Source organism: Aegilops tauschii, chromosome 7 (genome assembly GCF_002575655.3).
Source record: "Aegilops tauschii subsp. strangulata cultivar AL8/78 chromosome 7, Aet v6.0, whole genome shotgun sequence".
Taxonomy (NCBI): Eukaryota; Viridiplantae; Streptophyta; class Magnoliopsida; order Poales; family Poaceae; genus Aegilops; species Aegilops tauschii.
The window spans coordinates 176,920,684-176,946,717 of record NC_053041.3 but is presented as its reverse complement, the minus strand read 5'-3'; the positions used below and the strand labels follow the sequence as shown (position 1 = coordinate 176,946,717).

The window sequence follows — 26,034 nt, the reverse complement described above, 5'->3', positions numbered from 1 at the left end:
TATAGTGGAAGCTGCGCATGCATGCATAAGTCATCAATTACATTACCATAACCTGGACTAATAAGGGAAACCGAATATGCACAAGACAGTAACACTCACTTGAAGTTGTAAGGAAAGAGTATTATATCTTTGTTTTGATTTAATACCAACGATCGTAGCAAGTTGGCCTCGGCTTCTTTGGCATGTTTTTCAACCGTATATGCATCTATGAGATTTGTATTAATGAACCCAATATCACCGATTTGTCTTTTCTTCAATTCGGCGATCTTCAATCTGCATAATATAGTGAGGATATTTATAAATACATGCAATGAAAGAGCTGACCTATATAGAGAGACTTAATGACAGAAGTAGTACTACTTACAGACAGTAGCAAGTGATCGTTGATTTATCGAGGGCCTTTTGATTGAAAAACTGGAAGAACTCCTTAAATGGAACATTCAGCAGTTCAATTCCAACGAGGTCATGCTCCGGTTTAACTCTCAGCGTCAAAGTATTCATCCCATCAGACTCTCTGCAGGTTTTCATGTACCAATCATGTAATCTTCGCATCATCGTTGTTAGAGATCTTTCATCTTTGACGAGAGGCTTCCCCTAATGGTATTTGTGTTCGTCCACCTCCATGATTTCATAATGTACATCGTCGGGCAGGTAATCTCCAAGATTGCTATAACCGGCCACCATCCTCGGATCATTAGCGACGATGTCTTTAGACACCTTGAGCGGGGGGCACGATTGGTTCGCTTGTTCGCCGAGCTGGGCAATTTTTTTCCCAGCTCGTCGTTCTTTTAACCTTTGATCACTGACAGTACTTCCCGACCGCTCCGCTTCGACAAATGTCTTTGCAATAATGCGCTCATAGTTGCCTTTCGGCGGAGACTTTGGTGGTTTTGTCAGGGCATCCAGAGTGCGCTTCGCTTTCACCGGATCTACCTTCTCCTCCGGAGGTGGATGTTTCTTTGCTTTCACCCCTTCAAAGAAGTTCTTCACTTCGGCTCGCACGATCTTCGCGTTCTCCTCCTCGGTCCTCTCGTATGGTAACTTCTCTGGAGTCTTTAGAGAAGGACCGAATCTGTATTGCCTCCCGCCTTTGGCAGCTGTACTGCTAGACGCCGGCAGAGCAGACGGAGCGGCTGCGGCTGTCTTCTTTCCGTGCTTACGAGGCGGAGGAGAAGGACTACGACGCGCCGGAGCAGCCGGAGCGGCGGCGGGTCTCTTCCGCCCTTGCTGATGAGGCGGAGAAGGAGGAGGCTGGCTGCTCTGGCACGCCGGCGCAGGCGGGGAAGGAGGCGGAGTGCCGCCACGCGCCGGAGAAGAAGGCTGAGTGCCCTGACCACTCGCCGGAGGAGGAGGCGGAGTGCCGCCACGTGCCGGAGAAGGAGGCTGAGTGCCCTGATCACTCGCCGGAGGAGGAGGCGGCGGTGGAGTGCCCTTACTCGTCGGAGGCGTCCAGTTCGGAAGGTTAATGAGCTCCTTCCGCCATAGGCACGGAGTCTTCAGAGCTAAACCCAGCCGAGTCTCCCCTTCACTGGTAGGGTGGTCAAGCTGGAGGTCCTCAAATCCCTCCATTATTTCATCCACCATCACCCTAGCATATCCTTCTGGAATCGGCCGGCAGTGGTAGGTTGCGCCGGGTTCAGGAGGTAAAACAGAGCCAACAGCCGCCTTGACTTTGAAGTTCTGCCATTCCGCCATAAGGTGGCAATGTTGAGACTCCGTGATAGCATCCACGGGGTAGCTAGCAGGAGCCGTCAAGACATGCTCCGGCTAAAGCAGCTCAGTGGAAGCCACGCTGCTTCTCCGCTGAGATGGCGGGGTAGCTTCGGGGGTAGTTTCGGCATGTCGATTGCCGTCTCGTTCCTCTAGCGCTTGAACCCTTTCGTGCAGCTTCTGAATTTGGGTCTGCTCCATTTTTTTCCTCCTCTCCTGGCTTTTGTAACCGCGTGCTTCCGGAAAACCAGCCTGCCACGGAACGGAGCCTGGCGTGCCTCGTGTCCGTCCAGGGTGCTCAGGATTCCCGAGGGCCATTGTGAGCTCGGTGTTCTCTCTGTCTGGAACGAACGTCCCTTCCTGCGCTGCATCGATATATTGCTGAATCTTCTTGACTGGTATTCTCAAAAGCTCGTTCGTCCAAACGCACCTCCCTGATACAGGGTCCAAGGTTCCGCCAGCCCCGAAGAACCAAGTTCGGCAACGGTCTGTCCAGTTCATTGTCTGTGGTTCGATCCCTTTTTCAAGCAGATCATTCTCAGCCTTGGCCCACTTAGGCTGGGCTTTGAGGTAGCCACCTGACCCCGTGCGATGGTGAAGCTTCTTCTTCGCAGCATTCATCTTGTTTGTCGCTGACATCTTCTTACTCTTTTTTGATGTCTTGTGGGCCACAAATGCGGGCCAGTGATCTCTGATCTTCTCATACCGGCCGATGAATTCTGGTGTCTCTTCTTTGTCGACAAACGTTTTCAGCTCATTCTTCCACCTCCTGAATAGGTCTGCCATCTTCTTAAGAGCATGAGACTTGATTAATTGCTCTTTAACTGGCTTCTCCGGATCCTCCTCTGGCGGTAGGGTGAAATTAGCCTTCAGCTCAGTCCAAAGATCATCTTTCTGCATATCATTGACATAAGACACCTCAGGGTCTTCCTTCTTAGGCTTATACCATTGGTGGATGCTGATCGGGATCTTGTCCCTAACTAGAACCCCGCACTGAGCAGCAAATGCATCCTTTGTCCGGATGGGTTCAATCGGTTGGCCGTCGCGCGCGATTGCTGTGATCTCAAACCTTTCATCCGAGCGCAACTTTCTCTTCGGGCCTCGTCTCTTTACCGAAGTTGTGCTCGATCCGGAGGGCTAGAAAAAAGAAGAAAGACGAGTGTTAATTAATATGTGTACATACCAAAACAATGAATGCATCAATTAGCTAGTCAGCACAGGCTTAACTAATATATTTACCTGGCCGGACTCTGTTCGGTCACCGGAGCTGTCACCACGGGCTCCTTCTTGCACCAGCATTGGGTCACCGGATCCACCATAATCATGTCTTTCCTCCTCCACTCTTCGATCACCGTAGCCTGCTTCTTCACCCTGTTCTTCCAGACCATCATTGTCGTTAAGATACGACAAGATATCACCTCCGGCTAAGATTATGTCCCCCAACACCTCTTCTACTTGCTCGTCTCGTCCATGCTCCATTGTTTCTGCAAATATTACAACATGGCAATTATTACACAAACATGACAGCAGGTGGATATATTAGTGCAAACGTAGACCTAGCTTATTCTGGGTTTGGGGTGGCCTCGGCAACGCTTCAAGGGTAGGGGCGCGGCGGGAGGGGGTAGGAGACCGACATCGTTTTTTTTTCTAGGGTTTGGGTGTCCTCGAGAGTTTTGGTCGAGCGAGAGGGCCGGGGGGTGCTCCCGTGGTATAAGTTATCACGGTTGAGAGGGGGTATAAATATCGACCGTCCATCATGTCGAAGTTATCTAGGAGGGAGTTATATATATCGACAACGACGACATACATACATGGGAAAATAATGTTATCGGGGAGGGGGTATATCGACCCCCCCACGTGTTGAAGTTATCGGGAGGGGGTTATATCGACAACAACGACATACGTACATGGGAAAATAATATTATCGGGGAGGGGGTATATCGACCCCCTCGTGTTGAAGTTATCGGGAGAGGGGTATATCGACGACGACAGACCCGATAAAACATAAGAAAACAAAGAAGAAATAAAAAGAGGGGAAGAAGAAAGGAATAGAGGAGAAGATCGAAGAAAAAAAAGAAGAAAAAAAAGAGGAGAAGAAGAAAGGAATAGAGGAGAGAAGAAGAAAAAATAGAATTTTTTCTATTTTTTCTTCTTCTCTTCTATTCCTTTCTTCTTCTCCTCTTCTTTTTCTTCTTTTTTTTTCTCTTCTTATTTGTTTCTCCTCTTCTTCCTCTCCTCTTCTTCTCCTTTCTTCCTCTTCTTATTTTCCTTTTTCCTCTCATTCATAAAAAAATGTTCAAATAGAAAATTTCGAAAAAAGTAAAGGTTTTGCCTAATGCATTGTTCATATGAATATACAAACATTTGCATATTCTACAATAATTAATATCACCAAAAAAATCTATGAACAGAAAAAAAATCCTAACTTTTCTAAAAATCTATCTTTTGCATATATACATGAACATATATATACACAGAGAACATATATACATACATATATACATTTTTATAAAAATGCAAAAAAAGATCTAAAAAAGGACATATAAACAGATATACACACATACATATACTCATACATATACATATAATCAGGAAAAAAAACATCATATATATGTGCAGAAAAAAATTGGGAGGAAGGGGGCAGTGCCGGCCCTGACCAAGGCGACGGCGGCGCGTCGGGGCAGGGGTAGAGGCGACGGCGGCGTGGTCGGGGCAGGGGCAGAGGCGACGGCGGCGTGGTCGGGGCAGGGCGAGGCAGAGGCGACGGCGGCATGGTCGGGGTAGCTGGGGCGACGACGACGTGGTCGGGGCGGGCCGCCGGCGGCGTGCTCGGGGAAGGGGCGGCTGCGCGTCGACGAGGCAGCAAAGGGCGGCGACGGCGTCGACGGGGCGAGCTCGGGCAGCCTGGCGGCGTCGTCGGGGCGGGGCAACTGCAGAGATGAATCTGAAAAACGCTAAGTGTTTTCTTATATACTCAGAGCATTGGTCCCGGTTCGTGGCACCAACCGGGACCAATGCCCCCCTTTAGTCCCGGTTGGTGCCACCAACCGGGACCAAAGGCCTCTTTTCAGCAGCCCAAAGGGCGGGAAGCGGCGGCCTTTGGTCCCGGTTGGTGGCACCAACCGGGACTAAAGGGGGGGCATTGGTCCCGGTTGGTGCCACGAACCGGGACCAAAGGGTGGCATTGGTCCCGGTTCGTGCCACCAACCGTGACCAATGGCCTTGCACAGCGGCGTGGTGGTGGGAGTTTAGTCCCATCTCGCTAGCTGAGAGAGAGCCGCACCTGTTTATAAGGTGCGGTGCGCCTGAGCTGTCGAGCTCCTCTCTAAAGCAGGCTTACGGGCCTAACCTCTCTGTACATGCCTGTGGGCCTACTGGGCCTTCTACGGGCCTGAATCCTGGCCCATGGATGGGTTTCTAGTCGTATTCAGGCCGTGGTGGCCCAGTAGGTGGCATAATTTTTATTTTTGCATGTTTTTTGTTTTTTGTTTTTTGCTTTATTTATTTTGTTTGTTTCTACTTACAACAAAAAACTTATTTATTTTATTTTATTTTGTTTCTAATTACTTATTTATTTTACTTTATGATAATTCTTTTTGCTATTAAAGTTTCTAACAAAAAAAGTTCTTTATGAAAATTATTTTTGCTTTCAATGATTTTGAACAGAAAATACTTCGATAATTTTAGTTGCATCAATTTTATATAATTTTAGTTTCAATAATATTAGAGGTTGCTTATAATGTTTTGAATAGAAAATACTTTGATAATTTTAGTTTCATAAATTTTATTTATGTTATTAAAGTTTATTTTATTTTGTTTCTACTTATATATTTTATTAAAGTTTATATTATTTTGTTTCTAATTACTTATTTATTTTATTTGTTATTTTTCATGCACCATTTTTCATGCATTTACTGATTATTTTGAGCTATAAGACCCTAAAATTGAAAAGCATTTCAAATGAACTCTGAAAAGGTTGAAAGTTGGCATGGTATCATCATTTCATCCACATAGCATGTGCAAGAAAGTTGAGAGGGTTACGGCAAAAACTGAATGCACTTCGTGTACAAAACGGACAATCTCTTTCGAAGTATCAGGATTTCATACGGAAACTCGTCTGTTACAAAGGGATTTCATTTTTTAAAACTTATTTGAACTCCTGACTTTTTGTGTGTTCAAAATGCACCATTCAAAGCCACATCATCAATTTTCAACCCTTTCTGGCTTCATTTGTTATTTTTCATGCATTTACTGATTATTTTGAGCTATAAGACCCTAAAATTGAAAAGCATTTCAAATGAACTCTGAAAAGGTTGAAAGTTGGCATGGTATCATCATTTCATCCACATAGCATGTGCAAGAAAGTTGAGAGGGTTACGGCAAAAACTAGATGCACTTCGTGTACAAAACGGACAATGGTATCATACTCGTCTGTTACAAAGTTGGCATGGTATCATCATAATAGTTGCGGGAGAAAGTCTTCACTTTTTCTTCGCTTGTGTCATTTTCTTATTGCGTCGTAACCATGGATAATCTTCATCGTTTATTAGGATGCTTGGGTCAGCCTTGACTTTGAAGGGATGAATTTCATGAAACTTATCATAATCTTCAGACATGTCTGTCTTGCCCTCCACTCCCACAATGTCCCTTTTTCCTGAAAGAACTATGTTGCGCTTTGGCTCATCGTATGATGTATTCGCTTCCTTATCTTTTCTTTTTCTCGGTCTGGTAGACATGTCCTGCACATAGATAACCTGTGCCACATCATTGGCTAGGACGAACGGTTCGTCAGTGTACCCAAGATTGTTCAGATCCACTGTTGTCATTCCGTACTGTGGGTCTACATGTACCCCGCCTCCTGACAGATTGACCCATTTGCACTTAAACAAAGGGACCTTAAAATCATGTCCGTAGTCAAGTTCCCATATGTCCATTATGTAACCATAATATGTGTCCTTTCCCCTCTCGGTTGCTGCATCAAAGCGGACACCGCTGTTTTGGTTGGTGCTCTTTTGATCTTGGGCGATCGTGTAAAATGTATTCCCATTTATCTCGTATCCTTTGTAAGTCAATACAGTCGAAGATTGTCCCCTGGACAACGAGTACAACTCATCACAAACAGTGGTGTCACCTCTGAGACGTGTATCCAACCAACCGCTGAAAGTCCTGATGTGTTCACATGTAATCCAGTCATCACACTGCTCCGGGTGTTTGGAGCGCAGACTGTTCTTGTGTTCATCGACATACGGGGTCACCAAGGTAGAGTTCTGTAGAACTGTGTAGTGTGCTTGAGACCAAGAATATCCGTCCCTGCATATTATTGAGTCCCTTCCAAGCGTGCCTTTTCCAGTCAGTCTCCCCTCATACCGCGATTTAGGGAGACCTATCTTCTTAAGGCCAGGAATGAAGTCAACACAAAACCCAATGACATCCTCCGTTTGATGGCCCATGGAGATGCTTCCTTCTGGCCTAGCGCGGTTACGGACATATTTCTTTAGGACTCCCATGAACCTCTCAAAGGGGAACATATTGTGTAGAAATACGGGCCCCAGAATGACAATCTCGTCGACTAGATGAACTAGGACGTGCGTCATGATATTGAAGAAGGATGGTGGGAACACCAGCTCGAAACTGACAAGACATTGCGCCACATCACTCCTTAGCCTTGGTATGATTTCTGGATCGATCACCTTCTGAGAGATTGCATTGAGGAATGCACATAGCTTCACAATGGCTAATCGGACGTTTTCCGGTAGAAGCCCCCTCAATGCAACCGGAAGCAGTTGCGTCATAATCACGTGGCAGTCATGAGACTTTAGGTTCTGGAACTTTTTCTCTGGCATATTTATTATTCCCTTTATATTCGACGAGAAGCCAGTCGGGACCTTCATACTGAGCAGGCATTCAAAGAAGATTTCTTTCTCTTCTTTCGTAAGAGCGTAGCTGGCAGGACCTTCATACTGCTTCGGAGGCATGCCGTCTTTTTCGTGCAAACGTTGCAGGTCCTCCCGTGCCTCAGGTGTATCTTTTGTCTTCCCATACACGCCCAAGAAGCCTAGCAGGTTCACGCAAAGGTTCTTCGTCACGTGCATCACGTCGATTGAAGAGCGGACCTCTAGCTCTTTCCAGTAGGGTAGGTCCCAAAATATAGATTTCTTCTTCCACATGGGTGCGTGTCCCTCAACGTCATTCGGAACAGCTAGTCCGCCGGGACCCTTTCCAAAGATTACGTGTAAATCATTGACCATAGCAAGTATGTGATCACCGGTACGCATGGCGGGCTTCTTCCGGTGATCTGCCTCGCCTTTGAAATGCTTGCCTTTCTTTCGACATTGATGGTTGGTCGGAAGAAATCGACGATGGCCTAGGTACACATTCTTCCTGCATTTGTCTAGGTATATACTTTCAGTGTCATCTAAACAGTGCGTGCATGCGTGGCATCCCTTGTTTGTCTGTCCTGAAAGGTTACTGAGAGCGGACCAATCGTTGATGGTTACAAACAGCAACACGTGCAGGTTAAATTCCTCCTGTTTGTGCTCATCCCACGTACGTACACCGTTTCCATTCCACAGCTGTAAAAGTTCTTCAACTAATGGCCTTAGGTACACATCAATGTCGTTGCCGGGTTGCTTAGGGCCTTGGATGAGAACTGGCATCATAATGAACTTCCGCTTCATGCACATCCAAGGAGGAAGGTTATACATACATAGAGTCACGGGCCAGGTGCTGTGATTGCTGCTTTGCTCCCCGAAAGGATTAATGCCATCCGCACTTAAACCAAACCATACGTTCCTTGGGTCAGCTGCAAACTCAGCCCAGTACTTTCTCTCGATTTTTCTCCACTGCGACCCGTCAGCGGGTGCTCTCAACTTCCCGTCTTACTTACGGTCCTCACTGTGCCATCGCATCAACTTGGCATGCTCTTCATTTCTGAACAGACGTTTCAACCGTGGTATTATAGGAGCATACCACATCACCTTCGCAGGAACCCTCTTCCTGGGGGGCTTGCCGTCAACATCACCAGGGTCATCTCGTCTGATCTTATACCGCAATGCACCGCATACCGGGCATGCGTTCAGATCCTTGTACGCACCGCGGTAGAGGATGCAGTCATTAGGGCATGCATGTATCTTCTGCACCTCCAATCCTAGAGGGCATACGACCTTCTTTGCTGCGTATGTACTGTCGGGCAATTCGTTATCCTTTGGAAGCTTCTTCTTCAATATTTTCAATAGCTTCTCAAATCCTTTGTCAGGCACAACATTCTCTGCCTTCCACTGCATCAATTCCAGTACGGTACCGAGCTTTGTGTTGCCATCTTTGCAATTGGGGTACAACCCTTTTTTTGTGATCCTCTAACATGCGATCGAACTTCAGCTTCTCCTTTTGACTTCCGCATTGCGTCCTTGCATCGACAATGACCCAGCGGAGATCATCATCATCGGGCACTGGTTCCTCTTGATCTTCAGCAGCTTCCCCCCTTGCAGCATCATTGGGCACATCGTCTGGTTCCTCTTGATCTTCAGCAGCTTCCCCCGTTGCAGCATCACCGTATTCAGGGGGCACATAGTTGTCATCGTCCTCTTCTTCTTCGCCGTCTTCCATCATAACCCCTATTTCTCCGTGCCTCGTCCAAACATTATAGTGTGGCATGAAACCCTTTTAAAGCAGGTGGGTGTGAAGGATTTTCTGGTCAGAGTAAGACTTCGTATTCCCACATGTAGGGCATGGACAACACATAAAACCATTCTGCTTGTTTGCCTCAGCCACTTCGAGAAAATCATGCACGCCCTTAATGTACTCGGAGGTGTGTCTGTCACCGTACATCCATTGCCGGTTCATCTGCGTGCATTATATATAATTAAGTGTGTCAAAAACCATTACAGAACATCATGAATAGATAATTAAGTGACCAAATTAATAGAAGTTCATCATCACATTAAAACCAAAGTACATACATAGTTCTCATCTAACAACATATATATAGCTCTCCAGAGCATCTAATTAATTAAACCATACATTGAAACTATGTAAAACATTTCAATGCGAAAACAAATGCGATCATAATCGCAACCAAGGTAACAATTGATCCAACGGCATAATGATACCAAGCCTCGGTATGAATGACATATTTTCTAATCTTTCTAATCTTCAAGCCATTGCATCCATCTTGATCTTGTGATCATCGACGACATCCGCAACATGCAACTCCAATATCATCTTCTCCTCTTCAATTTTTTTATTTTTTCCTTCAAGTAATTGTTTTCTTCTTCAACTAAATTTAACCTCTCGACAACAGGGTCGGTTGGAATTTCCGGTTCAGCCACCTCCTAGATAAATAAAATCTATGTCACACTGGTCGGCATATTTGTCATAAACAATAAATGAACCAAATAGTTATGAAAACATAATATATACCACATCCGAATCATAGACAGGACGAGGACCGACGGGGGCGGATACCAAAACCACCGCACTATGTAATAAGAAGGAATAATAAAAGTAACAAAATTAGACAAGTATCTATCTAAAGTAAGAATTTTTTTCTTTTAGAAAGAAGATAAGAACAAGAGGCTCACCACGGTGGTGCTGGCGACGAGATCGACGCGGGCGATCGACGGCGATGAAGACGGGGACGGGACGTGACGGACCGCTAAACCTAGAAAAATCTCGGGGAAAATGGAGCTCGGAGGTCGAGTTTCGAGAGGAGAAAGATTAACTAGTGTGGCTCAGACATTTCATCGAACACCTCATGTGCATAGGAGGTGAGCTAGAGCACCCAAATGCCCTCCCCTCGCCGGCCAGAAAAAACAGAGCACTGTGGAGTGCTCTGCTGTGGCGATGGGGTATATATAGGCAACCCATTGGTCCCGGTTCATGGCACCAACCGGGACTAAAGGCCTTTGGTCCGGGTTGGTGCCACGAACCGGGACCAATGCCCCCTTTAGTCCCGGTTGGTGGCACCAACTGGGACCAAAGGCCTTGTGCTGCCCCGCGTCAAAAGTTTAGTCCCACCTCGCTAGTTGAGAGAGCTCGAGAGTGGTTTATAAGCGCTGCTGCGCCCACCCTCTCGAGCTCCTCTCAACTGCAGGCTTTCGGGCCTAACCGTTCTCTTTGCCTGTGGGGCCTACTGGGCCTTCTGCGGGCCTGAATCCTGGCCCATGGATGGGTTTCAAGTCGTATTCAAGCCGTGGTGGCCCAGTAGGTGGCATTATTTTTTTTCCCTGTTTTTTGTTTTCTCTTTTGCTTTATTTATTTTGTTTTGTTTCTACTTACAACAAAAAACTTATTTATTTTATTCCATTTTGTTTCTAATTACTTATGTATTTTACTTTATTTATTTTATTTTTATTTATTTTACTGCTGCTATTTTTATTTATTTTATGCTGCTATTTTTATTTATTTTATTAAGGTTTCTTTTATTTACAACAGTTTATTTTCTTTTATTTTATTAAGGTTTATTTATTTTTATTTATTTTATTTACTATAAAAAATGAACATAGATGCGCCTATAGAGAAAATTCAACCTAAATTCATAATAAATTTCTATGAAATTCAAAGAAATTTACTGTGAATTTAGGTCAAATTCCCTGTATAAGGGCATCTATTTTCACTTTGAGAGGAGCTCAACAAGGCAGAGAGGGACGGGCTTATAAACCGGTGTGAGCGCCCTTCGGTTGGCGAGGTGGGACTAAACTCTGGCCGCTACTAGGACCAACCCTTTAGTCCCGGTTTGTGGTACGAACCGGGACTAAAGGGTGAGCCGCTGGTCCCAGTTCAAGCCACCAACCGGGACCAATGGTGGTGGGCCAAGAGCGAGGCCCATTGGTCCCGGTTTGTCCCACCAACCGGGACCAATGCCCCCACGAGGCCCGGCAGGCCCCTGGCCACACGAACCGGGACCAATGCTCACATTAGTCCCGGTTCGTGACTGAACCGGGACTAATGTGAATATTGCCCTGTGACCAAAGCCCAGTTTTCTACTAGTGTAAACACGTGACACAATGTTTCTTCATAACTGATCCGACCAATCCCAGCCGTGTTGTCGTGAGGAGAAGCAAAAGGAGCATCGCCGGAATGAATGGAGTCGCCAACAAGGAAGACTATGACCAGTACGGTGATCCGCTGAGGGAAGATGATGCTGATGACGATGAAACATACGTCAAAAGAAGAATGATGACTACATTACCTATGAAAGATCCTAATCCCTGGAGAAGGAAAAGTCACGACCATGGGCTCAATTATTCGACAACGAACAAAAGAGGGAAGAAGATCAGTCTGAAGCGTCGTCGTCGTCCAAGCTGACAAACTAATCCACAAAGTTTGTGTGTGTCTAGCTATTTTGTATACCGCCGATAGCGGTCAAATGATGTAATATATATTATACTAATTATTATCCGAAGGGTAACAATGGTATTGCTCCAACGACAGACCAAATTAAAGGAAGGAAAGTGCAAAAGAAATATAAGAAAATGAGAAGTGCAAATAAAAAGAGAAATAAAAATAAAATAAAAAGGAAGGAAGTTTGTGGAATATGAAAAAGAAAAATAAAAAGAAAAAGAAAAAAAGTTAGCAGTAGCGCGTTTTGGCCTGGGCAACGCTATAGCTAAGGAAAAGAAAAATAAAAAAAAAAGAAAAAAAGAAAAAAAGTTAGCAGTAGCGCGTTTTGGCCTGGGCAGCGCTATAGCTAAGGAAAAGAAAAATAAAAATAAAAATAAAAAAGGAAAAAAGTTAGCAGTAGCGCGTTTTGGCTAGGACAGCGCTATAGCTAACTTAGCTATAGCGCGTTTTGCCAACACGCGCTAGAGCTAAGTTGCCTACAACACCGGTCCGCTAGCTCCTATCTCTTTCCTCTCTCTCACTCTCTCGATTGAGCCCCTTCTCTGACCTTGATCTCCCGCATGCCACCGCCGACGCCCGCACCCGCCCACGCCGCCGACGCCCGCACCCGCCCACGCCGCCGTCGACGCGCGCCGCACCCGACCCCGACGCCAGCCACTGGCCACCCCGACGCTCCCTCCCCCCATGCTGCCTCTTGCCCTAGGTGCTCCCCTGGCCCGGCCCCTCCCCCCGTGCCGCCCCTCCGCTGTACAGTCTCTCTCTCTGACCAAATTTGGTCTCTCTGCAGATTGACAAGGAGGAGAAGGACCCCCTCTGCCCCCTGACCCCGACGCCACCCCCTCAGCCCCGGTGACCCTGACCCCGACGCGCGGTGAGCCACCCCCTCCTTTCCTGTTGTTCTTTAGTTAGGGCAAAAATTCAGAAAATGAAGTAGTATATGCCACTCTAGCTAGCTCTAGTTAGGGCAAAAAATTCAGAAAAAAAGTAGTTGATGCCACTCTAGTTAGGGCAAAAAAAATCAGAAAAAAATTCAGAAAATGAAGTAGTAGATGCCACTCTAGTTAGGGCAAAAAAATTGTAGTTGATGTCCATTTGTAATTCATGAGGCAAAAAAAAGTAAATGAAAATGAAATTGAGGATTTTTAAAAATCCAGAAAATGGAGTTACCCACTTGAAGTTACTGTAGTTACGCACTTGAAGTTACTGTAGTTGTATTGGCAGCAAGTAGTTGGCAGAAAGTATTGTATTTTGCATTTCTGTAACTAGTCCATTACAGTAGTATGCAATTTTATTTGAATGCAATGTTGATGGACACAGCAACAAGTTTATGAAATGAAATGAAATGCTATCCATTGGAGACCATTTAGAGTTGCCCCATTGCTTGTGAGATGCTCTATATGTGACCTATGTTTTGCCGGTTGCGAGTGACCTATGTTTTGCCGGAAATGTTGATTCATTTCCATTCCGGCAAATTTAGGTGCTCTATATGTGCACTTTCTAGCAAAGGTCATGCCAAAAAATTTCGTGAATTTCGGCATGACTTGTGCTAGAAAGTTGGACATATCAAGTGCTCGAGATTTGTCGCGACGGGAATGAAATGACATTTTCGGCAAAACAAAGGTCACTTTTTTCATTATTCACTTTATTATATAAAGCTCGATAATTAAACGACTACGACATTGAACCCTAGGAAACATGACCGACACCGATGAGGCCGTAGGTTCTCAGTACCAATTAGGTCAAGCACACGCCTACCTCGACTTTCTGGCGGATCAGGAGAGACCGCAAGCTGGGTGTCAGGACCCCCTTGTCATGATGGATGACGACGGTGGTGGCGCCGGCGCCGACACTGATGCCACCAACGACACCGGCACTGAGACTGGCGCTGATGATGTTTCTAACTACAGCACGGAAGGTGGGACCTCCCAAGCCAGTGAGGGAAAGAAGGAAAAGAGGACACGACGCCCAAATGAGCTCGACACCGAAAGACTGGTGGTCACGGCGGTCCACCCTGGCGAGTTCGAGCCAATAGAGCCGCGGGAAGTGGCAGCGTGTTACGGCAACCAACTAGCATGCATCCTACGGGATACAGTTAACATCAACACCACGAAAATACGGAAGAATGAAAATTTGAAGAAGCTGCTCCTAACTAGGTTGCACGCAAGATTCCTGTTTCCCGGTCGGAATGACGATGTCGACCCATGGGATGATGATGCCATGAAAAAAATCAACAACAAAGCCCAAGGGAAGTTTTGAGCGCTTGGAAAACTAGGGTGAAAAGGGCGATTGAAGTAGACCAATGTTGGGGATACCGCTTATCGGGAACTTATCGGTCGACCTATGATAAGGGGTAAATCGGCCAGTTTATCGGCATATCGCCCGATTTATCGCCATATTGGTTGATTTATCGGCCGATTTATCTTATCGGTCAGACCACGATAAGCGATAAATCGGCCGATTTATCAGAATATCGGAAGATATCTTGAACAGTGGAAGTAGACCATGAAACCTACGCCAAGATTGTTGCAGACAATCCAAAAATTACGATAGAGGACTTTGAAAAGTTCAAGGAGACTTGCAATGAAGAAACTGCCAAGGCCAGGTCGGAGAGAGGCAAGCAGCTGCAGGCAAAGAACATGGGGAACCACCGCCTTGGAAGTCGTGGTTACATGGGAAAGAGGCCCATGTAGGCTAAGGAGGACGCAAAACATGAACGTCAGGGGATCCCAGACCCATTGGCTGAGTTCACTGACTAGCAGGAGCACGACTTCATCAGGGCCCGATTCTCTAGGGACCCCCCAAAAAAAGATTTTTTTCACCGACGGGCCGACTAGGAAATTCATGAGATTACTGGTAATTATCCTTTTACCACCTTACATATTAGTTTCTAATCAATGAAGTCTACTACATTCTAGTCGCATTCATAAATGATTCACGATCCATTTTGCAGAGAGAGCAACACAAGCTTGCGGCCGAAAGCGACTCGTCGACTCAGTCGACTCAGTCGTCGGCGAAGTACAAGTGGGACACTCCTTTGAACTGGGCCATGAACATAATGATGGGACACCCGCCCGGCCAGCGGCCGCAATATGGACGTGTGCACGGCGCCGGGGATGGCGCCACGTGGGAGTACTATTATAACGAGGACCCCGAGGCCAAAAGACAGAGAAAGAAGTTCAGTCAAGTGACTATCGACGAGAAGGTGGCGCGGGCGATGGAGAAAGCAAAAGCTGAGACCAAAGCTGAGATAATCGCTGCCTGTAGAGATGATATGGTGGCTGCCTTTACAAGCTTGATTCCAACAGTGGTCACATGGGTGCAACAAAATCCAAACGCGCCACCAAGTGATTTTCCCATGCCCAGCTTCACCAGGAGCAACTCAATGAACACCGCACCCATACCCGTACCTAGTATGGCAACCGCACCCGCACCTCCTCCAGCACCTGCTCCTGCACCCAGCTCTCACAGCAGCCCTAGCTCCGTCTCTGGCTTGAATGTCGGGCCGTCGACATTGGCTGAGCTCGACGCCCTCACGGTAAATACGCGTCGCACCTTCATCAACTCAACTAATTAATTAATCTCCAGTTGCCGTTCTTTTTGGATCTCTGACACCACACGTATATGTCTTTGTAGGCCGACTCCACTCCGTGCATCCTCCTTTACCACATGAAGGGCGGGTTGGTGGATGTGGGGAAGGGTACTATAGTGAAGCCTAAGGATCGATTGTTTCACCGCCGGCAGATGCCTAATAACGCCTTAAGGGTCTCCGTGGCGAGTGTGAAAGCGGGCTACGAGGGTTTCCCTCGTCTGATACAAACCAATGGAGAGGATGACGAGACCCCCACGCAGCTTGGCCAATGCAAAAATTGGCTGATCCTGTGGCCGAAAAATCTTCTTCGTGTCGAGGTGGCCGGGAGCACACCAACGGGACCTCAGGAAGGTATGACCACAACACCACCTACACAAGTACAACCATCGTTTGTGCTGCTTGCTGAGATCGAGAGACATGAGGAAGGAGGGCCAACCGTTCCGGCAGATGATGCCATCTGCCCCATGGAAGAGGATATGGCTCATGACATGGAGGAGGCCGATGACCCTCTCTAGTATCTCAATACTGCCTTTGACAACGAAGTAACAATGAGTCAACCATATGAATATGAGATGCATGTACCAGAGCCGGAACATCCTCGGGAGTGCAAGAAGTCTTTGTTCATGCAATCCTCGCAGGACACGCCTCCAGATGCTGGCTCCACCCAAGCTCAACTAATTAGCCAGAGTCATCCAATGTTGAGCCCGAAAACACTAGGGGTGGTGCTCAGGGAGGGTCTGAGAGACCCACCAGCACCTGAGCCCACCAAGAAGAAGCAGAGGAAGAGACCGACGGCGAGAAAATCCAATAAAGCTGGCAATGTTGGTTCTAGCAGCTAGCCGCCTTCGACCAAGGTTGACCGTGTACCGATGAAACATGCGCCATTAATCCATGTCGCGGGAGAGCCAATGGTACCGGTGAATGCACTAGCTGCCATAGCAGGGGATCTCAGGAGACTCCATGACCATGTGCTTTCGACAGAGAGAAGCCTCCTCGCCTCGGATGATCCAAGATACCCACTTTATACGGTTCATGTGTCGAGCAGTTGCAAGATGTATGTCCACACATGCCCCGCAGACCTCTTCTTCCTGAGGTTTGATTGCATCTTCCAGATGTTTCAAATGAGGACACTCGATTTTACGTTCGTCCGCCTGTATGCGCTGCACATGAACTACATCGTCAGGAGAGAGCAAGTCACCGGTCTTGCGGTCGCGGACCCATACTACATGCATGAGGGCTTCTTGTCAATCAACAACGCCAACCTTCAATATGCGAGTCAGTACATCGAAGAATTCTTGGTCAGCAATAAGGACAAAGAAACAATTCTCCTACCTTATCATCCCAGGTAAGTCATCCGCGGATAGCACTATAACACATACGTGCATTTCAATAGTTACTTTGCACGCATGGAGGCTAACTTGATCGTGTATTTTGCGCAGTGGGCGGTGTCGTGCCGTTCTCATCGTTCTTTACCCGCGTTACTCCCGCGCTCTATATTTGGACCCGTCGAAGAACATACAGAAGAAAGATTACACATACATAAAGCATGTTCTGGACAGAGCTATGCTGGGCTTCAGCATGCGGGGTGGCTACATCCAATGCAAAAAAACAAATAAGGCCGGTCTTTGTTTCGGCCACAAGACTGACTTTTGTTGCATCCAGCAACCGGCAGGAAGTGACAATGATGGATTCTACGTCATCCATCTAATGATGGAGTACAGAAGAGATGTGCAATCACTTTGCATGAAATCTTCATCTGATACCCATATCCAGAGATGGGCCGAAGCCTTTGGAGCCGTGCCGCATAATCAACTTCGAAATGATTCCTACCGGATCCAGCAGGAAATTGCGTCCATCATCATGAAAGATGTCCTCGAAGAGAACGGGATGTTCTACGGCGGCCCAATATCGCGAGCTGATGTCCGAACCCGCATTGCCCTACAGCGTCAGGACATGACGCCTTTCACTAAGCTTGGGTGCACCCTTCTGGATATGGACAGATGGGAAGAGTCCACTGCTTAAAAACAATGTGTCTGTTTAGTTACTTGTTACTTTCTATACGACGAAACTTCGAATCTCTCAGTACGACGAAACTATTAGATGTATGGTGCCGCGCTCTAGTTAATTACTTTCGGTACGATGAAATTTGTTAACTATATTTACTATATATGTTGCTTCCATTTCATAACTGTTTCGTTGAATTCGCTTCATGATATATATATGTGTGTGTGTGTGTGTGCATCTCTGACAGGTATATAGATCAATGATGGTGAGGAAGTGGTATGTTGTGTATGTAGGGCATGTTCCGGGTGTGTATGATGAGTGGCCAGAGTGTCAGGCCCAAGTCTCTGGCTTCTCTGGCGGAAGCCAGAAAGGGTTTGATAGCAGAGCGGAAGCCGAAGCTAGTTACTTGAGATTCATAGCACAACAAGGGATTCAGAACCTGCGCCGCTGCAAAAACTACTACGTAATACCGCTTTTGATCATCGTGATTGCTCTTATCTCGTATGTCATAGTTTAGGTAGATGATGAAACATGTGTCTACGGTGACAATGTAAGAGACATGTGATCATTAACTTGTATCGCTATTTCAAGATAATGATGAGATCGACATCATTTGTGTTGAGACTATGTTGATACGATGAGACTATATTGTACCACTTCGATGATGATGATGAGACATTCCTTTTTCATATAGTTTCAGTGTATGTGTATGTTGTAATTGTATAAAACCTGTAAAAATACGAATACAGCAACATAAAAAAAGAAAATACTAGCAGTAGCGTGGGGTATTGGAGTAGTAGCAGCGCTGCCTTACTAGTAGCGTTGGTTGTAGGGGCACACTACTAGTATTAGCAGTAGCGATGGACAGGGGAGAGCTACTACTAGATATAGATAGCAGTATCACTGGTTCAAACAAGCGCTACTACTAAAAAATAGTTGTAGCGCCGTAGCAGTAGCGCACCTGCCCGCGCTACTAATAGCCAAAAAACCAGCGCTACTGGTAATGGTTTTCCTAGTAGTGTACGCTTGAAGTATGCCGAGTACATGTCGCATATAGGCGCTAAGTGGTGGACACATGTGTTAAGAAGTACACCGTGCAGGGTTATGAATCTATTCGAATAGCCGCGCCCACATTATATGGACTACTTGAAAACTTATATTGTTCATAAACAACTTTAATGGTTGCTTTAAAAAAGTCAAGATAAGTGTTTGCGCTATGGGTGGCCTTCTGGTAGGGAGACGAGTGAGAATCCATAGTGGTGTATCGTCGTGGTTACTAGCTAGTTGGACTCGTGTGCGCTCTCTCACCTTATTCAACTACTGTAGTAAAAGTACAGGTTAGCCAAGAGTCAAAGCTAGCTTGCTGCAATAAACTCCACAACCCCCTTTATTGATACTGATGCATAAGTAGATAGTTCTGATGTATCATATGAACCATATATGTTGATGAAGTTATCCATGATTATGTGCTTTCTGATCCTAGCTCCTTCCATCGCTAAGATCCTTGCTCTTTGGAAATCTTTTATCCGTATATGTGACCAAAGAAATGGGACCTCAACCGGTCAGCCAGCACATGGTTGTGACCGTCAACAAATGCCACGATGAACCAAACTCCACATGATCTGTTCAACTTCACCACCAATTGCGCACCGCACTTGCACCGAGTTTTAGGTCTTAGCCTGCGGCTGCGCCCCTCCATGTTCAAGAACTTGCTCTACTGTTTACCTACCCTGGAGCAAAGAAACCACCTGAATTGTATACTTTCCGAAGGACCTTTCCCTCGTTTCACCTTCTCTTTTCTGATGTTGAATCCATGCTCTTTCACGTGGTTGTTGTAGAACATGCCTCCAGTTGTGAACCAAAATTCATAGCCATAACCTTTCAATGCCTATCTAGTGCCTCTTGCTTGTTTTCAGCATGCCCAATGTCCATCTCTGCATCACCATCATCGTCCTGGTCGTCATGCCCACTAGGACCATCAACCTCCTCCCACAAGATTACAAATAAACACATGTAAGTTGTCATCACTTAGTTCATATGATTATGATTGTGTGCCATACAAAATATTCAACGAACTGGCTCAATTTATTGGTGTAAGATTCCTGAAAATCATTAATTATGCTCAGTTTGAACATCTACATCTTCCTGTAGATTTTAAAAGAAAGACATCTAAGTTGCCATGCGGTTGTTTGCCAATAAAAACACAAATCAACATACACTTACGTTCACTGCATGCACCATCCTCATGAATTTGGAAGTCCTCGACAGGTAAGTTATCATATGACGACCACAATTCCTTGTTGCTACTATATTAATCTTTGTTAGTACAATCGTTATTGGTATGAGAGCCATTATCGCTACCGTATTCATCACCCGCATATCTGGTTTCTTCCTCCATTTAAACACCTAGATCTACAGTCCCCGATCACTACCAACACTGTACAACATGAACAGAGACATCATGAAATCTGATGACACTATATGATGACGATGAAAAATTAACACAGGCAAAATCGCTCTGAATAACTTTGTGCACCATTTCGTTGTGCAGTGAATGATTTAGAGTACAAACGGGAAGGGGCGCCAACGACAGTGAGGATGACGGGGGTCGGGGCCATGCGGGAAGGGGCGCCAACGACGGCGAGGATGACGCTGCTGACACCGACGAGGACGACGGATGGCGGCAAGGACGGCGACCCATACAACGGCGAGGACGGCGACGCTACCGACAAGGAGGCTGCGATAATGTTAGAGCCATGATGGGTGACGGGGGGTGGTGAATGAGGCGGCGGCACCCGGCGGCGCCAACCGTTGACTACAGGCGGGCAAGGCGCGGCGATCGACCGGTGGGTCGAGAGCGGACGCGGATCGTGATGGGCGGGCGGATCGGGTGGGGCCGGCGGACCGACTATGTACGTCTACGTACAACTCATACGTGCCACATACGGAGGTGGGTATACCTTTTGGACAAATGAGCATACTGCCCTTATACCGTTTTTTTAGGGGGGGGGGGGGGGGGTATACCACCACACCATCAATCCGATCAATGAGACTTCGGCATTAACCTTCTTTATCATAACCATCATCATCCCTCTGTTCATCTCGTTGTAATACAAAAACCCTCCTATGTGCATTATATTGATTGTTCATCCATGATTGCCATTATTATCCCTATGATGCTCGTTGTCTGAATGTTGAGTAAAACCCCTAGTTCTCGGGGATATGGTAGGATGTTTAGGTGTTGAACGCTGATAGGATAAAAATTCTCCTTTGAGGCTCTATTTGGTGGCTAGGGGGAAAAGCCTAGGATGCTAAAACCCCAATAGAGGAATTTCAAGAGCACATGGGATCCCCTTCCTTCCACCGGGGAGATCTCCTCCTCGGGGATGATCATTTGGTGGTAAGGGAGGGGGGGGGCAGCAGGCGATGAAGGCAGAGTTTAACGAGGAGGTGGACAAGCATAGTGTGAGGCAGATGACACGGGGAAATTTCCTCGAGTGCATAGGCGTGGACCTCTTCCCGGGGAAAGAGATGGTTTCGGGCTGGCATGCCACACGGATTGGGTCACCAAATGTCAGACTCGATTTCCCTAGCGTGAGTTTCCACCGGGGTTTCGGGCCCAAGTAAAAGGAAGGGATTCCTGAGGGAACCGTGGCAACCAAATGAGCCCTGAATGTTTATGTTAGTAATGTTCTCGATGTTGTGTGAAGTCAGACCACATAACATTTGCCCTTATGGACGAGAAGGATATTATTGTCCTTGTGATGGTGGGTTGCGGAGGTACTGCGGTGACAACATAGTTTAAAAAACCAAACCGGTAATCCAACCGGCAAGGCTGTTGGTTCAGGTTTTTACTGGTCGGACCGCCGGTTCACCGGTTCAATTGTCAGTTTTATAGAAATAAAATAATATATATTTTATCAAGAAATACACCAATCAATAGATTAAAAAAATGTGTAATCACGTTCACAGAGTAACCAACAACTCCATATTAATATCCAAATAATTCATATAGATAATCTCCAACTCAAACATAGTACTATAGTAGCATTTAGCAAGGTAAGCAACATCAAGTAGTAGCAGCAAGCAACATCAACATCAAGTAGTAGCAGAGGTGGCACCCTTGTCCTCCTGCTAGGCTGCTCCTGGTCTGAACTCTGGAACATAGGGAGGCCTTTGTAGACTTGAATGGATTGGAGGGAGATTGGAGTTGAACAGTGGGAGGCCTTTGTAGACTAGGCGGCGGCGGCCCCTCCCCCAGCCATCAACAAAGGGGGCACAGAACAAGTGGCGCGCGGGCTGGTGGCCTGGTGTTGTCGCACGAAGTGGCGAGGGAGAGGCGGCGTCGCCGCACCTCCTGGCAAGGGTGCCGGCGGAGGGGAGCGGCGGCGCCCGATAGTGTTTGTCTATGGGCAAAATCGAGAGAAATGCTCCCAATTTGGCAGAAACCCTACCAAAAGTTTTTTTTTTTCCTTTTTCAATTCTAGCCCAACCTTGTTCGCACGAAAACGAGTCAATTGAACGGTATTTCTGAAAAGAACATCGAACCGGCCAGTTTTCTGTGAACCGCCTGGTTCACCGGTTTTTTGAAAAAAACGGCCGGTTCAACCGGTTTTTCTGGTTCGCTTGCTCGAACGGTCTGATGTGCTTTAAAAAACGCCGGGATCGCTGTTTCCGGTTTTTTCCGATCCGACCACCTGTTCGGTTCGGTTTTAAAAGTACGGGTGACAGACTACCTCCCTCCTTCCCTGACCTCTTGATAGAGGAATTACCGAGAGACCTCCTTTAGCTACATCCATGAAGAGACTGGACAGGTCTTGTTTTCATCTTCCACAATCTTGCAGCGATGATAAGCAATTCCTCAATGACATCCCATTTCTATTTGTTCCGTGTGAAAAATCTGTCGAGGTGTCTAGTCAAACTAATCTGAAATAAGCTTTCTCCAACCAAATAAGTGTGAAATGTTCAGAGAGAGTTCCTCAAGGTTATGTGTGACTGTTAAACAAGATTTGCAAATTCAGGCTTGACAACTCATGAATCGCGGATTGTACATCTGTTCTCAAAAGCACATCCAGAAGTTAATCAGACTTGTAAAACTTAATCTAAGCTGCACTAGTTGTACGTCCTGACTACGGAGTGGAAAGTTTCAGTTAAAAAAATAAACTGCTAGAGCATACTGCAGTGATAGCTGAGACTTCAGAACATTTACTGCCTGTACTTACCTGGTTCTCTTTTACTTCAGAACCTATCCTCTCAACTGAAGGTCTGAGATGGGTTGACCAGTTGTTGCTGGTAGTAAAGGTTAAAGGTTGCATGGCTAAGTACCATTATTTTTTCAAGTCTTAACTAAAAAGGTCTTCTGTTCTTAACTACCATTATGTTTTCAAGTCAGAGTTGACACACGTCGAAGTACTTGCCTAAGTTTGTCAAAACGATTGTAGAGAGAAAACCTCACTAAAAACGAGACTTCAGAGTTGATTCATATAGAACCAAATGTGAGCGAAAGAACTGAACCAAAGCTTAGTAGTTGATCATGAAAAATTGACCAGAATCATGAGAAGTTCTACTACTCCCTCGTCCCACAGCTTGAAAAATGTTTTTATATTGTGCGACGGAGGGAGTAATTACGAAGTTTGCAGCTGAGAGAAACTAAGCGAAATAAATATGAGCTGCAGCATGCAAAATTGTCAACACAAACTTCAGAACGTCGATAGCAGGAGCAAGAAGAAGAACAACAATTTTACTAGCTTGCATGAACAAGTGGAGCAAATTGCTCAGAGGTACATCCGTGGCGATCGTACATGGACGAACTAATACATCAGCCAGTGAGTATCCTCGTATACACTTTGAAAACAGTTTCAACATCGGACTTAATAGACACTTGCAGGCGAGAAGAAGTTGCTGTGCCCTCCAGTGTGAAGATTGGCCGTGGCATTGCACCTCTTCTCCTTCTCGAGCGCCTCTTCGGCCTTCCACGCTGCTTCAAAAGGATCGAAGGAGCACGGCTGCGGTTTGGACAAGTGGTCCTGTCCCTAAAGCGATGGAGCGTCAAGATCCGGCGCGGTATTGTACCTCTTATCCTTGTCAGCATCATGGAAGGCAGGGTAATCGGACTGCAGCATACCCTCCAGCACGCCTTGGTCCAAGGCATCCAGGTACAGAGGTTCCTGTTGGCCCATCTCCACTCCAGTGTTGGCTCCAGTGGCCGGCTCAACTTCAATTAGGTCGTCTTCCATCATTCTCATTAGTTCTTCAAGATCAAAACCATCTTCGTCCCCATCCGGCAAATCGGAAATAGGCCCCAATGGCTCAAAGACACCCTCTTCAGATGTGCTCCTTGCAATGCTTGAGCCAGCCTCAGGAACTGATTGGGTGGACTCCAGCACATCTGACTGGGAGGAAATCTCAGGAGCTTGAGCAACGTCGGAGCGGCTGGATGTTGTAGTGGACTCGCATGATGCTTGTGCATACTGAATAGGGAAGTTGGTGTGAGCCAGCGGGCCATGCATTGCTCTGGCTGCCTCATCATACATCAAGAACGACGGTGTGGCAGGTGCCGGGACGGGGACGGCACCGCGCATCCTCTTCTTCGGGCGCGGCGGATGAGGATCGGCGGCGGCAGCGGGCGGTGGCCTCTTCTGCGCGTGCGTGCTCGGGGTCACGGCCTCTGGTTGCTGTTGCTGAAGCTTGTACGCTTCCGATTCCTGGCGGGCCGCGTCAGGGGCATGCTGAGCCAAGTGCATCTTGCAGAACACCTTCACCCCGTCGGAGACGGTGGCCTCCGGCAGCAGGCATCGGTATTCCTCCATGACCCAGCCGGTGGACTTGCCCTTCTTCTTGAAGGACAGGTTCTTGACCTCGCCGACCTTGACCCCCGCGTGGCAAATCTCCGTGGTCTTCTGGATGCTCCAGGTGCCGGCGCCGGCGCCGCGCACGCTCTGGAGATTGCTCCCTCTCTTGCTCTTGCACGTGGTGAAGAAGAACCGGTCGCCGCTGCTCACGGCCTGCGGCGCGGGCGCGTATCGGGCGGCCAGATCCTTGGGCTCGCAGCCGGAGATTTCGACGCGGTGGATGAGCTTGTCGGCGCCGTGCAGCGTCTCGCCGGAGAGGAGGCGTGGAAGGTAGTAGGTGACGGCCTCCACTTCCGTAGGGCACAGCCGGTAGTGGTGGAAGACGTCGTCGACGTCGAGCCCCTCCATCCCGGCCGGCGGCTGCCCGATCTGTCGCTAGGGTTCAAGCTACGAAAGGGCGGGCGGGCGACTGGGATTTGGGAGAGGTTTGTCTGCGGGATCGGGAAGGTGTTGTGGTACGCGCAGGTGGTCTTTGCTGATATTTAAAGCCGCTGCACTGCGCGATGGAGGACGCGTGGGATTTTCTTTTTTCTGAATCCGACTATGTCCCCAGTTCAGTTTCCCGTCAGTTATCTGAAATTTGCAGCTCCCGTTTGCTTTCATTTTCTGGAAATTTCCGTCAATCCGATCATGATGCGGTGCTGAAGATGTAGATGATAGATTCCGTGCTGATTGTGATTCTTGGTTTGGAGTAGTACAAGTCCTTCCTATTTCTTTTCCGGGTCCATTTATTTAAACCATACCCCCGGACCTTATTTGGATCCATTTCTTTTCATCCGTTGCGCGATAATACATTGCTAACAGCCGCAAGAAGATTCAACCCAGAGAGAAATTGTTGGCCCCTGTCCTCACCAATGCACGATTCACGTCATATCTTCTAGTCAGAGTGGAGTCAAGTGGCCTGAAACTTGTAGTCACCCAGCCATTAATTAATAGCATTAACGTACGCACAATGTGCTCCCTCTCGCGATAGCCACGTCCGCGATTTTCACTGTGGCGATTTACTGTACCGATTGAGAGAAACAAAAACAAGTGCTCAGCCTCCCTTCGCACCGAAGCGTCCCTCCTTTTCCTTTTCCTCCCATAGGGTTACCGTCGCCGCCGCCACCCTCGTTCCCTCTCCATCTCCTGTCCCGAGCCCAACCTCCTCCAGCCTCTGGTTGCGACCTTCCCGGAACGAGGAATCTCGTCACCATGATCTCCCCGCGCGGATACAGCGGGCCGTCATCGAGCTTGGCCACGGCGGAGGTCCGACTCCACAACCACACGCCAACGGTGGAAAGACTGTGGGGGCTTTCTCCGTGGGACGCCGCCATGGACCTCCTTCTCCTCAACCATGGAGCGGCAACAGGGGAGCCCCGGTCCCCGTCTACTTCTTCTCCATCAAGCTCTGACGTCCGACCCCGGCATCTCTCCCTTCTTCTTTTTGCAGTAAGCTGGGAACACTCGACATGACATCCACCTGCTGAAAACTTACGGAAATAAGGTGGATGACATTATTAATTCTTTACTTGGGTGGCCGCTTGTAGGTGCTGGTGA

The 26,034-nt window shown here is 47.2% G+C and overlaps 1 protein-coding gene across 1 annotated transcript; it reads right to left on the bottom strand.

The window, feature by feature from the left end:
* Positions 1–23,676: 23,676 nt before the first annotated feature.
* On the bottom strand, positions 23,677–24,843 carry LOC109749944 (uncharacterized). Its single transcript, XM_073503904.1, has one exon. It carries the CDS (start codon positions 24,841–24,843, stop codon positions 23,677–23,679), a length of 1,167 nt encoding a protein of 388 aa, XP_073360005.1.
* Between the last annotated feature and the right edge of the window lie 1,191 nt (positions 24,844–26,034).

Coding starts and splice junctions, on each gene's coding strand:
- LOC109749944 (XM_073503904.1), bottom strand. CDS start 24,843: ATGGAGGGGCTCGACGTCGACGACGTCTTCCACCACTACCGGCTGTGC.